At 43.0% G+C, this 13349-nt stretch overlaps 1 protein-coding gene across 5 annotated transcripts in view; it reads left to right on the top strand.

Moving 5' to 3' along the window:
- Nucleotides 1-13349, top strand: part of epha8 (eph receptor A8) — a 112490-nt gene that overhangs the window by 81557 nt on the left and 17584 nt on the right. For all 5 annotated transcript variants that reach the window (XR_003832356.1, XM_029432833.1, XM_029432832.1 and 2 more), the window contains exon 9: nt 8780-8904. Coding sequence is in view for 4 of the 5 variants with exons in the window: in XM_029432833.1 (XP_029288693.1) it covers nt 8780-8904 (125 nt within the window). In the remaining variant the exon portion in view is untranslated. The remainder of the gene's footprint in view (nt 1-8779; nt 8905-13349) is intronic.

The following is a 13349-nucleotide window of genomic DNA, read 5'->3' as shown; positions in this document are numbered from 1 at the left end:
AATGTTGCTCCGCTATTGCTGGATGTGTAGATAAGCACTCTAAGAACTTTACTATATCAACTTAAAAGGTGTTCACATGTTTGCTGCCCCCAAGTGGCCAGAAATTGGCCACCGAACCAACCAAGCTACATTTAATCATAAAAAAAAAAAGAATAGCTCAGAAATGTTTTCTGTGCATTCCGCAGTTTCTTTTCCAGCAGATTCTTCAGCATCACGTCTTTAGATTCAGGGGAGAATCAAACAGCAGTTGTTTGATGGTATGGTGCAGAGACCGCGAGATTTGATCTATTGACGGTCTCGTTCACTGCTCCAATCTGTCGTCTTCCTACTGTGGGGGGGGCTTACATTTATTTAATGATACTCACGTTCAAAGTCATTCCGTGTAAACATGCATGAAAGTCATTATCAGGGTCACTTATTCCTTGTTTTTCTCTCCTACATCTGCATTTGTCTACTTCACAGCACATAAGAATGACAACATCCTGGTGTGATGTTTATTTTAAGAATTGTCGCCTTTTAAATTACTTGTAAAACACAGCAACATAAAGCAGAGAATGACTACAAAGCCTTACAGGTTCTTAATAGTTCCGGTTTTGGGGAACTGTAGGTTACGGGTTATTGGTTCCTCTAGAGAAAATATGGCTAAAGACTGTAGACTGGACACAGGTTGTACAGTACTGCCAACTTGTCAATTCAGTTTGGAGTAAGATTGAGTATTGGTGAATTCTGTGCATCTTCTTTGTCATTTCACAACGCAGGTGTCGGAGTCATCACCTCTCAACCCCCAGGAATAAAATAAATAAATACATAGATTAAAAGCCAAGTCATTAATCATGGTCAATGATCAATCCGTATGGTTGATCAGCAACCTCCAGACGTCATACCCTAAATTATGCTGATGCGTGGCAAGTAAAGGAAGCAATTACTCAAACAAAGACCCAAGCCCCTTTCTACATCAGCCTGCTAAAGGGGCAGCTGAAAAATATTGTGAATCTGTTCCTTTGTTACAGTCAAATGTGTTTTTATGCCAACTCACTTAATTCTGTTTGGTGTTATGATGCTTTTCCATAATTTCTCTTTCGATTTGATGAAATAGATTCCTGGGATGGCACAAGCTGTTGTAGCTGCACAGAAACATGAATTTGTTTGCCAAAAGGCTTTTTAAATTAGTTAATTGTTGTAACAGCAACAACAACTTTATTCTACATGATAATTCTAATATTTTAACCAGTAGTTATTTCATTAAATCTGGGGTAGGCAACTTGGGCAAATTGGGCAGAAGGTCCATAATAACCTCTCAGCATATTGTAATTCCAGTGGTCCGAGAGAAAACTACACTTCTGCCCCTCCTGGCTCTGTTTTCAAAAATGTTGCCAGTGACGGGAGAATTTGGCCCATCATAGGTAATTTCAGAGCGAGAGCTTTTCTATTGGCTGTTCTACAAATGCAGATGCACATGCACGTCCCTTCAGTGAAGGCCTGATACAATATGTCCTGCTGGAAAAGTTGCTATTCTAGCATTGGCAACAACTGCCTACACCGTGAAGCAACCCAAAAAAAGGAAGACAGACTTATCAAAAAGAAAGTCTGATAATATCTGCAACGCTTTCAGAGGTCCATAGAAAATGTTGCTTATTCTTAAGCCTTCTGTTCTCGGCTGAAGCCGGTGCCGTTAGTGTTCTGTATAATAATATTCTAGCTTTCTCTGTGAGCTCTTAGCGGCTAGCAACAGGCTACGTACTAGTAACATTTTCTCTCCATCTCTGAAATGCTTCGCCGATATTGTAGCGAGCCTTGAATCACAGTATGTCATCTCAAAAGGCTTTACAGGCCCACACGTGTGCAAAGAAAACAGGCAACAGGATGATGTATGAAATTAATTGACTAATACTCATACAGGTTACTGTGAGAAGTGCATGTATTCTCAAATTCTGCCGGTTTCTTTTGCATTTTCCAGAAAACAACATACCCTGGGGTACCACTTGGATTACAATATGCTAAAATATTGTTATGGAATTTTTGCACAATAATGCCAAAAATAAATATAATGCTCAGTCTCTAACTCTAAGTGTACATAACAATAGTGTTTGCGTGTATGTGTGTCTACACACAAGAACTAGGCTACATTAATCTGAGCTCTTCTCCCTTGACCAAAATCTCCTCCTCAATGTTCTTGAGCTCAGCTAACTTTTCCTTGCAACCACTCCTCAGGGCATTCGACTTTGTTATGAGCATGGCCATCCAACTGCCAGCCTTGTCCTCAGCCTCTTCTGCAAACCTGTCTGCATGTCTAGCCAGACTTTCAGAAACTTCTTGGATGGTTTTTCTTTTCATATTTAGTTCCTCCAGGTAATCCTCTGTAGGCTTTCTCTTCTGGCCCTGTGCATCAGACTCCTGCTTCCCTTTCTCTTGAACATGGACATGGCACCTGGACCTGGCTGATGCCACAGATGTCAGTAGCTTGTTTGTGAGGGGAACCTTGGTAACCCCCCGGGTCAAGTGACTTAATCACACACAAGCCTGTGTGCAACAACAGTGTCCTCCTGCATGTTGCAAGTCTCAACTTCCTTGTTCACAGACAAGCCTCTCTCCTCAGAGGCCTGTACATGGGACAAAATGAGCAGCTTCTGGCAAAAAGCCCAAAGCTCCAGAAAGGGCTTTTCTAAGGAAACCACGAAAAAAGATATCCAACCTCTTTCGTATCGCCAGGAAGGAGAGAAACTCCTCTCTTCTGCTCTCAAGGGACAGGAAGAGCTCAAATTATTGGAGAATGACATCCCATATAACGAAGAAGATATAAAAGAAAAAGTGAAGGAAAATATATTAATCAATATATCAAAAAACCTTTAGTTATAATTGTGAAAAAAAATCACTGTTGTAACTACATCTGGTTATAATGGTGAACAATATCAAAGCCTATTCCAATACAAGTGGGTCACTTCACACAGAGCAGGCCTAGGACCACGAGGAGAGAAAGCGACAAACATAAAAGATCCACACGCAAAAATAATGTCCTAATTAGAAAAAGAGAAAAAACACACAACTAATTATACGTCTACTAATAATGGAGAAACTTGTAGAAGTACTAAAACTGATTATGTGAAATATTGGTCTGTGGTTGCTTAACAGTTCATAAATAACATTCAGAATATTTATTTGAACTGGTGACCTCTTACTTTATCAAAACATATTCCAGAACTATTCCAGCAGAAACACCTTCTGCCAGTTTGTCCTGGAGAAATGTCTGAACATACATTTCCTCTGCTCATGCACCTGTCCGGGTTTCTGAACATGACAGAGGGTTCAAGACACGCCATCTGTCTAACCGGATATTTGAGGGGGCTCTCCTTCCTGCACTTTTCTGACAATGGTTGACACTCCCTGCATGCAGTCCCTTCTAAACTCGCAGACTCTAAACTCAACACTCTTGCTGTTCTGGAAACGGGGATAAGCCGTAAATAGTATGTACAGCAAAATTATATTTGCATCCTGACCATAACTAAATAAATGATCTTTCAAAATTGCCCGAGTACCTTGAGGACCAACTCAGCACCCAAGCAGATGTCAGTTCTTCTTCTGTCAGGTGCATCCTGTTAGGTCAGCTGCACTGTAGTGGCGTCCTGGTGGACCTGTGTCTTGATAAATCGTCTAAGTAGACCCTGTAAAAAGACAATCTCAAAAGTAAATGCAGGTCCCTTGTATACACATTAATCAAGCAGCATTATCATAGTTCCAGGGACGAGGTTGAAGAATGTACTTATTCTTCATTAATACAGTGTACACATCAATGAGACCTAATCAGTAGTGACAAGAGTTTTGTATGATAATGTGCAGTACTATCCATATAAATCATTACCTTGATCAACTCAGCCAAATCTTTGGTGAGAAAACACATCACTGCCCGTTTGTTTGATACTTTTTCAAAAGTGATTGAAGGTTGAAGGTTGAAGACTACAGTCATGTAGAACTGTAGCATGGCCAAGATGAGTGGATCTTTCAGGGCTGCTTGTATTGTGTCAAAGGATGCTGCCGCAGGGTTTGTTTTTTTTTCCTCGTCTTGCTACGTCCATATACTGTTGAAGTGAGGGCCAGACTGCAAGAGCCCTCTCTTCCACAGGCAGGTTCTCTATCCACTGGTGGCCACAGAACGATAAAGAGAAGGTGGTGGATCTGGTGACAGCAATGTAGTCTCCTTTCCTTGCTGGTATGTTGTGGAAAAGTGTGTGCATGGCTTTACACCACATGGCTTTTAAAAGCATTGTGTAATGTGTGGAGTCCACAGCTCCCCACAGCAACAAGCTGAGCACTTCCAGACAGTTCCGCATTGTCTTGTTGGAGAAGTTTAAAAAGGTTGAAATTAACATAAGGCCCGTCCATCGAGAACGACAACAGGCTCCAAAGGTCAAGTTGGTCAGCACACTCTTCATAATAATAATCAACCTTTACGCTTCTCAAGTTCAAGAGACTTTACCAATTTTCCAAAGTGGTACGTAGGACAGTAGTATTAGCAGCTCACAACAGATAACCATCCCCCCAGCAAGTTATTTTTATTCAACATTTGAATAAATGGGTGAATTATCCTTTTAATATGCAACAGAAAAGATCATCACACTTTGCTATAGCATTGCTAATGAAAAAAATACAATGAATGTGACAATGAATATATACAACATTTACCTTCATTTGACATGTTTTGTCCTGTGCTGTCACATGCCGCATATAAATGGTACCCCCGGTACCTTGACTGCACCTGCTCGCCTTCCCAGAATCGTACGTGCAGGTCAAACTGCTTGGTTTTGTCTGTTTGACTTAGACTATCATCGAACATCAACACAAACGGGCCCTTGACCTTTGACATTAAACCTCTATTGATGAAATCTGCCAACCCAAATTACATAATGTAAGTTGCTTGTTCCTTCCACCAGTGCGGTGAGGTTCATGGCTGGGGAGGCACTGACACTTTCAGTGTCAGATTTACAAATATATGAACCCAACTGAGTAGCTTATTCACCATTTTCTTGGCAGCATGAACATTGACTACTGGTTATTTTTCATATCTCATATCAGCATTCTTTATACACACACACACACACACAGGTAAGGGACATATTTGGCCAAAAAAGAACATTACATTTATAGCGGCTCAGAGAGGTATTTGCTCTGCACCCTCCATAGCGTTTTTAGTCTGATGCTTTGATTAATTTTAATAGGCTACAGACTGCACTATTAACAAAATAATATTATATTTAAGGTCAAATTTAGTTTTAAATTTAAATATTGGATTGTTTTCTCTTAGTCAGATCACATTTTCAATAAAATTGTGGTCTTACATTTACTTGTAAAATCTTCCATTTTTGCCCGTCAGTCAGAGAAAATAACTAAACTAAATGGTGCTACAGTGCACCTGACTCTGATGTTAGCTAGCAGTAGCACCTGACTCTGATGTTAGCTAGCAGTAGCACCTGACTCTGATGTTAGCTAGCAGTAGCACCTGACTCTGATGTTAGCTAGCAGTAGCAACTGAATCTGATGTTAGCTAGCAGTAGCACCTGACTCTGATGTTAGCTAGCAGTAGCAACTGAATCTGATGTTAGCTAGCAGTAGCACCTGACTCTGATGTTAGCTAGCAGTAGCAACTGACTCTGATGTTAGCTAGCAGTAGCACCTGACTCTGATGTTAGCTAGCAGTAGCACCTGACTCTGATGTTAGCTAGCAGTAGCACCTGACTCTGATGTTAGCTAGCAGTAGCACCTGACTCTGATGTTAGCTAGCAGTAGCTTGTTGGCGCTTACCTTCTCTGCGTAGAAGAACTGCAGCTACACGAACCTGTGGGCTCATGTGCGCCCTCTTCAGTGCGGCAGAGTACTGTCTGCCTGACCTGGTGTCGTCTCACTGTGGTTTTATGTCACATCAGCAAGATGTAAATATAAATATGTTACACACATACATTATATACATTAACTGGACTATGGAAAGTCAGGACGCATAATACAAGTGTCTGTAAACATTATATTGGCGACATACAGAGAGATAGCAACAGGCACGCGCAAAATGCAGGCGCTCAACCTAGGGATTGCGCAATCTGAGGGGAGTCAGCTCGTCGCTGCCACAGCTCGCATCTCTCCTGTATCTGAACAGAGGATACACAAATTCAGCGATTTTGACTATAAAAATTATCAAAATTATTGGAATCATACAGAAAATGTATTTATAGCACAGACCAGTGGACACATATACATTTAGATTTATTTTATTGTTATTTGTTTTTTTACTTTTCATGATGACCGCACGTTCCTGCCTTCGACATTTGCTTGCTTAATGTTGTTCTGACTTCCCATGCGACTTTAATGCCTTTATAATATAAAGGCATTAAATACAGGTCCGAGTTCCGACCCAGACGCCAACCTATAGGTTCCTATAATCAATAAATTATTAAGAGGTTTTCAATTTTGACGGGGCTCTTCTATTTTAACCGGCGCAGCTTCACTCCGCTGTGTTTCGCGAAGAGCGGGGCTTCGCACCCGAGACGCACACACCTACAGTCAGAAAAACAGCGGAGGAAGGGGGAGGAGAGAACTAACAAGTCACGCTATGCAAAATGGCATGCAACTAATGGAAACTAATGCTGTGCGGCAAAAGAAATGCTGTAATACTATAAGTGAGTATCTCTCTGTGACATTGTGTAATTTACATCTACCAACTCTCCGAATCATCAGTGTTGGGCAACTTATGGATGTGTGGCATGAGAGTGTGTAAAAAAGTGTCAATTACGTGAGTCTCACAGTCAATGCATGAAAGTTGGCAGCCCTGCTTGTATAGTAAAAGATGTGTTCACTGACTCAGATGGCTCAAGATCATACCATACCAAGATCATACCATGTAACTATGATGTCTGGGTTCAAAACTGACCTGGAATCGCTCACTTTAAATTATCCAAAAGTAGAGAAACTGCACAAAAACAATCTTTAAAAATTAAAATAAAACTTTGTCCTGCTCAGTTTGCAGCCACATCATTTTGAGTTTGAATCCAGCCTTGGCCCTTCATCACTCGTCTTTCTCTTCTCCTCTTGCTGTCTCACTCTTACTGTCAATTTTAGTAAAAGTGCCAAAATAACAATCTTTGGAAGAAATATGCTGTCTCAACGACTTTTTGTGCTGATAATGAAAAACAGGTTGTAGCACACATACTTTGTTTCCATGAGGACTAGTTGGATCAGCTGCCACTGTCAGCAAATAGTACTTATGTCCAACTCTGACACATCTGCGCTTCCTACTGACTATATACAAAGCCAATAACACCAACATTATCTGCATTGTGATTAATGTTGCAGTAATCACTAGAAAAAAATATTGATTGTCATTGATTGGTTGACACTTATTGTTACCTGCATTGAAATGTATCATTTTCAACTTTTAAAAGAGAGAAAAAGGTTAACAATTTGCTGAAAGCATTTTGTTTCTGTCCTTCCTGCAGCCAGTCCTCATTCACTTTGATGTAGTAAAGTTCCCAGCAGGTAGAATACACTGCAATAGTGTCAACACAGACAATAAATCAATAGATTGATTGATAGTGTTGGTTGGTTTGGGGGTCTTAGTGTTGAAAGAGAAAATGTGTGTTGATTTAGGCCAAAGTGCTTTCAAAGGCAGTACTGCCCATAGTGACTGACAGATAGAGTTTCCAATAGACCTTACAGTAAAATAGAAAATATGGGATTTCATTAAGACCAGCAAATAAAATTAAACATTTTGTACAGACAAGAGATTGATGTGGTCATCAGCAGGTGAACTGTACCAGCTTTAAAGTGGAACCCAACCTGTGACCTCAGCATTTCTTTTCTTTTATTCTGTGATTCGGTTGCACAGGTTTCCCAAAATAAACTACAGTTGAAAAGTCAAAACGTTACTTTATTTTATACAGCAGTTGGTTGCATCTTCAAATTTATTTTCATGATCTCAAAGATATCTTTTGTGTTTCCAGAGTTATAAACTATTTGGCCAGGCCAAAAGCAAGGTTTGAATCCAATACATACTCTAATGTCCTTCAATGGAAGCTACGCTAAATCAGCTGCACGAGCCGGCACAGCATCTGAAGGTATTGGATTGCAATATTATTTTTGCTTTTCAGACAGTTGTGGGATCATATAAATACCTTTAACATTGAAAAGTTCCCCCACATTTTGCATAAGGAACCCCACGGGACCATAATGTACGAAGTGCTGAGCTTAAAAATGGGAGTAGTGACTTTGTTGACCTTCTGCTAGACTTCACTTTTGCTCTTTTCACTTGTGATTTCACTATATGTTCAGATGATTCCATACTGCTGTAGTATATTTAATGTTCAAGGTCCACATAGAACAGCACTAAAGAAACCGTCCTGAGAAAAACAACACTGTTCAAATGCCTAACATGACTATGTTAACCTGACAAGGACCTCTTGTAACCATGAAAGAGACTTTGGTGTCTACACACACTGGAGACTGCTGTTCGTATTCCCATTCCTACCAAATATTAACCATAGTGGTGGAAGATAATTTGTAACTGTCTGATTTGATTGCCAATCAAATCTGTCTGAATGATCTGAACATAGCTAAGTGTTTATAACGTCTGCACCAACTGATGTTGCTCTCAAGGCCACCTTACTGTACAATACATGTTTCATCGTAAAATGCAACATTTCTTGTGTAAACATGTCTTTACTGCAGGATACTCTTGTTATAGGCCATTGAGTAACCACATCTTGAACTGACAAAGCAGTAATCTCTCCTGTTTCTTGTGCAGCCCCCTCTGAAGTGTTAGCGATCCGCCAGGAGAACACCAGTCAGAACAGCGTGAGTCTGCTGTGGCATGAACCCAACCAGCCCAACGGAGTAATCCTGGAGTACGACATCAAATACTATGAGAAGGTACTCAACTAACTGCTGCATCTGTACCACTCAAGAACTGCACTTGAAAAGCACAAAAAACAAATACTGCAGTCATTTTGTTGTATCAACATATTCATTTTATATTCCAAAAACAGCTAACATGAAACTATTCGGTCAGCTTAGAGTGAAAACAAGTGACACAGTCTCTGCTACACCTGGAGAACATACGCACAATGTCTTCAAAGGGCTGTGACTAAACTGAGTATAGACTATTGTGAATGCAGAGGAGTGGTTGGATAGACTGTGGATAACTTAATCCCAGAAAAAGATCCTGCTGGCAGCTCGGCTAATTGAAAGGAAATAGGGGTCGAGAGAGGAAGAGCAAGAAGAAGGATGAGACGGTGTATATTCCAACTTAGCGAAAGTGACAGTGACAGCAAGCGGCTGGCGGGCGCATAAGCCTTGCGACCGTCTAATTGCTGTGAGTGTGTGAATGTGTAAATGCAATGTGTATTTTGGTGAGTAGATGCATGTGTGCGGGATGATAGGAATCAGTTAATTGCAGAGGGAGCAGCCTGGAAACAGGCAGTCTCATAGCCAAACAAGCAGGATGGTGTAGGGAGTGATGAAGGATTAGCTTGTCTCTTGCTCTGGTGTCTTAATCTGGCCTCGGTTAGGGGGCGAGACGCCTGTAGGGGATTTCAAGTGGACAAGTCAGCAATGTGCTTTCTTAAGGTTTCTATAAGACTGTACTAAACAACAATGAGTCACAGCGAGGGTGGCTGCTGCTGCTGCAGCACACCAGCTGATAATGAAGACAACAAAATACTCTTATTTCTGCACCTAGCACTTCTTCATAATTAGGCTCTTATCCTTTCTAAGGACACATGAATGATTTACTTATTCTGCTGTTTGGATGCACCTTGCACCTCTTATTACTGTTAAACTCATTTTACCTCAACACTTGTAAGTATCTCTGAATTAAGTTTTCAAAGAAAACAAGGTGAGGTGAGCAATGATCCATCCATCCATAGTCTACCGCTTATCCGGGATCGGGTCGCGGGGGCAGCAGCTCCAGTAAGGAACCACAATCTTCCCTTCTCCGGGCCACATCCTCCAGCTCCGACTGGGGGATCCTGAGGCGTTCCCAGGACAGTGAGGAGATATAATCTCTCCACCGAGTCCTGGGTCTTCCCCGGGGTCTCCTCCCAGCTGGACGTGCCTGGAACACCTCCCTAGGGAGGCGCCCAGGTGGCATCCTTACTAGATGCCCAAATCACTGGCTCCTTTCAACGTAAAGGAGCAGCGGCTCTACTCCGAGTCTCTCACGGATGGCTGAGCTTCTCACCCTATCTCTAAGGGAGACGCCAGCCACTCGGCCGCTTGTACCCGTGATCTCGTTCTTTCGGTCATGACCCAGCCTTCATGACCATAGGTGAGGGTAGGAATGAAGATCGACCGGTATATTGAGAGCTTCGCCTTCTGGCTCAGCTCTCTTTTCGTCACAACGGTGCGGTAAAGTGACTGTAATACCGCCCCCGCTGCTCCGATTCTCCGGCCAATCTCTCGCTCCATCGTCCCCTCACTCGCAAACAAGACCCCGAGATACTTGAACTCTTTCACTTGGGGTAATGGCTCATTCCCTACCCGGAGTAGGCAATCCACCGGTTTCCTGCTGAGAGCCATGGCCTCAGATTTAGAGGTGCTGATCCTCATCCCAACCGCTGCACAGACCGATGATGCCATAAGGACCACATCATCTGCAATGAGCATTGATGAGATCCTCAGGTCACCGAACTGCAACCCCTCTCCTCCACGACTACGCCTCGATATCCTATCCATGAAAATCACGAACAGGATTGGTGATAAAGCGCAGCCCTGGCGGAGGCCAACATTCACTGTAAACGAGTCCGACTTACTGCCGAGTATCCGGACACAACTCTCGCTTTGGGCGTACAGGGATTGGATGGCCCTCAAAAGTGACCCCCTCACCCCATACTCCCGCAGCACCTCCCACAGTATCACCCGGGGGACCCGGTCATACGCCTTCTCCAGATCCACAAAACACGTAGACCGGATGGGCGTACTCCCAGGCCCCCTCCAGGATCCTTGCAAGAGTAAAGAGTTGGTCTGTTGTTCCACGACCAAGACGGAATCCGCATTTTTCCTCTTCAATCAGAGGTTCGACTACCGGCCGAACCCTCCTTTCCAGTACCTTGGAGTAGACTGTACCAGGGAGGCTGAGAAGTGTGATACCCCTGTAGTTGGCACACACTCTCTGGTTCCCCTTTTTAAATAGGGGAACCACCACCCCGGTCTTCCAACCCCTAGGCACTGTCCCAGACTTCCACGCAATGTTGACGAGGCGTGTCAACCAAGACAACCCCTCAACACCCAAAGCCTTCAGCATTTCTGGACGGATGAACCCGTTTGGGTTTACCAGGTCTGTCCAGAGTCTTCCCCCACCCCTTGATCCAACTCACCACCAGATGGTGATCAGTCGACAGCTCCACCCCTCTCTTCACCCGAGTGTCCAAAACATGCGGCCTCAGATCAGATGATACGATTAGAAAATCGATCATTGACCTTTGGCCTAGGGTGCTCTGGTACCACGTGCACTGAGCATCCTTATGTTCGAACATGGTGTTTGTTATGGCCATTCCATGACTAGTACAGAAGTCCAACAACAAACGATCGTTCGGGTTTAGATCAGGGAGGCCCTTCCTCCCAATCACGCCTCTCCAGGTGTCTCCATCGTTTCCCACGTGTGCGTTGAAGTCTGCCAGCAAGACTACGGAATCCCCTACTGGAACCCCCTGCAGGGCTCCATTAAGGGTCTCCAAGAAAGCCGAATACTCCGAACTGCGGTTTGGGGCATAGGCACAAACAACAGTCAGAGTTTTCCCCCCCCATAACCCGAAGGCGTAGGGAGGCGACCCTCTCGTCCACCGGAGTAAACTCCAACGTAGCGGCGCTCAGCCGTGGGCTAGTGAGTATCCCCACCCCGGCCCGACGCCTCACACCTTGGGCAACTCCGGAGAAGAATAGAGTCCAACCCCTATCCAGGAGTACGGTTCCAGAGCCAAGACTGTGCGTGGAGGTAAGCCCCACCAGATCCAACTGGTAGCGATCCACCTCCCGCACTAGTTCCGGCTCCTTCCCCCACAGAGAGGTGACGTTCCACGTCCCCAGAGCCAGCCTCTGCTGCCCGGGTCTGGTCCGTCGAGGTCCCTGACCATCACTGCCACCCGTGTGACAGCACACCCGACCCCAGCGGTTTTTCCCATGAGTGGTGGGCCCACAGGATGGATGGATGGGAGGCACCACGTAGCTCCTTCGGGCTGTGCCCGACCGGGCTCCGTGGCAAACCCGGCCACCAGGCGCTCGCTGTCAGGCCCTCCCTCTGGGCCTGGCTCCAGACGGGGGCCCCGGGCTTCCTCCGGGCAGGGTCTCTCCTTTCCTTTCCCTTTCAAAATGCTCTTATTTCTGCACCTAGCACTTCTTCATTATTAGGCTCTTATCCTTTCTAAGGACACATGAATGATTTACTTATTCTGCTGTTTGGATGCACCTTGCACCTCTTATTACTGTTAAACTCATTTTACCTCAACACTTGTAAGTATCTCTGAATTAAGTTTTCAAAGATGCTGCAGCAGACGAAAACAAGGTGAGGATAGCAATGATGATGATCATAATAATGATAAACTCTATTGTTAATTCAGACTTCCAAAGAAAGAGTAAGTTCCTTCAAAACAATAAATGCATAACCTTCTTCATGAATATGTACATAAAAAACTAAAGTTTGCATGACAGATGGGGTAATAAGCTTGAGAATGTACATTTGAACAAATGATGCATCATAAATGAATTATCTGAAAGAAATTGAGACAAAATAAGACAAACACTCCTCAAAGTACCTGTCATTTCTATATTTAATAGAAGCAGATCAAAAGATGTCTGAGGTTATTACCTGCCAATTACATTTGACTGGCAGACAAAGTTGTATTCATTTATGCAACGGCATACAGGATAGGAAATCTAGTTTAGTAGAATGGCATATCCAGCACAATCTGGCCTTTTCCACCATGTTTCAACATACTAATGTATTTTCATAAAACTCCTGAGACAAATGGCACTGCATTGTTTGTAAAAAATGTGTTTATACCATAAGCGTTTTAACTGATATTGTTTTAAGTGTCAATGACAATTATTCATTTAAATGTTGAAAATAAGCAAGACAATGCGGTCTGTTGTTGTTGGTACACACAAAGATTTGGGAATTTGGTTTAATACTAATTAATTGACAGAAAAATATCCATGTTGATCATTTGCTCCACAATAAATCCTTCTCTTTCCTCAACAATAAGAAAGTAAATCATTTCAAATGCTTTTAATTTATTTTAAATGATCTTAAATCCTATGCAACCAAACCCTGTTGTTTATTTAAACCAAGAACTGCTACACAAAAAGAATACCATTGTGAA

Source organism: Cottoperca gobio, chromosome 5 (assembly GCF_900634415.1).
Source record: "Cottoperca gobio chromosome 5, fCotGob3.1, whole genome shotgun sequence".
Lineage (NCBI taxonomy): Eukaryota > Metazoa > Chordata > Actinopteri > Perciformes > Bovichtidae > Cottoperca > Cottoperca gobio.
The sequence above is the reverse complement of the archived record's forward strand: the minus strand, read 5'-3'. Positions and strand labels throughout refer to the sequence as shown.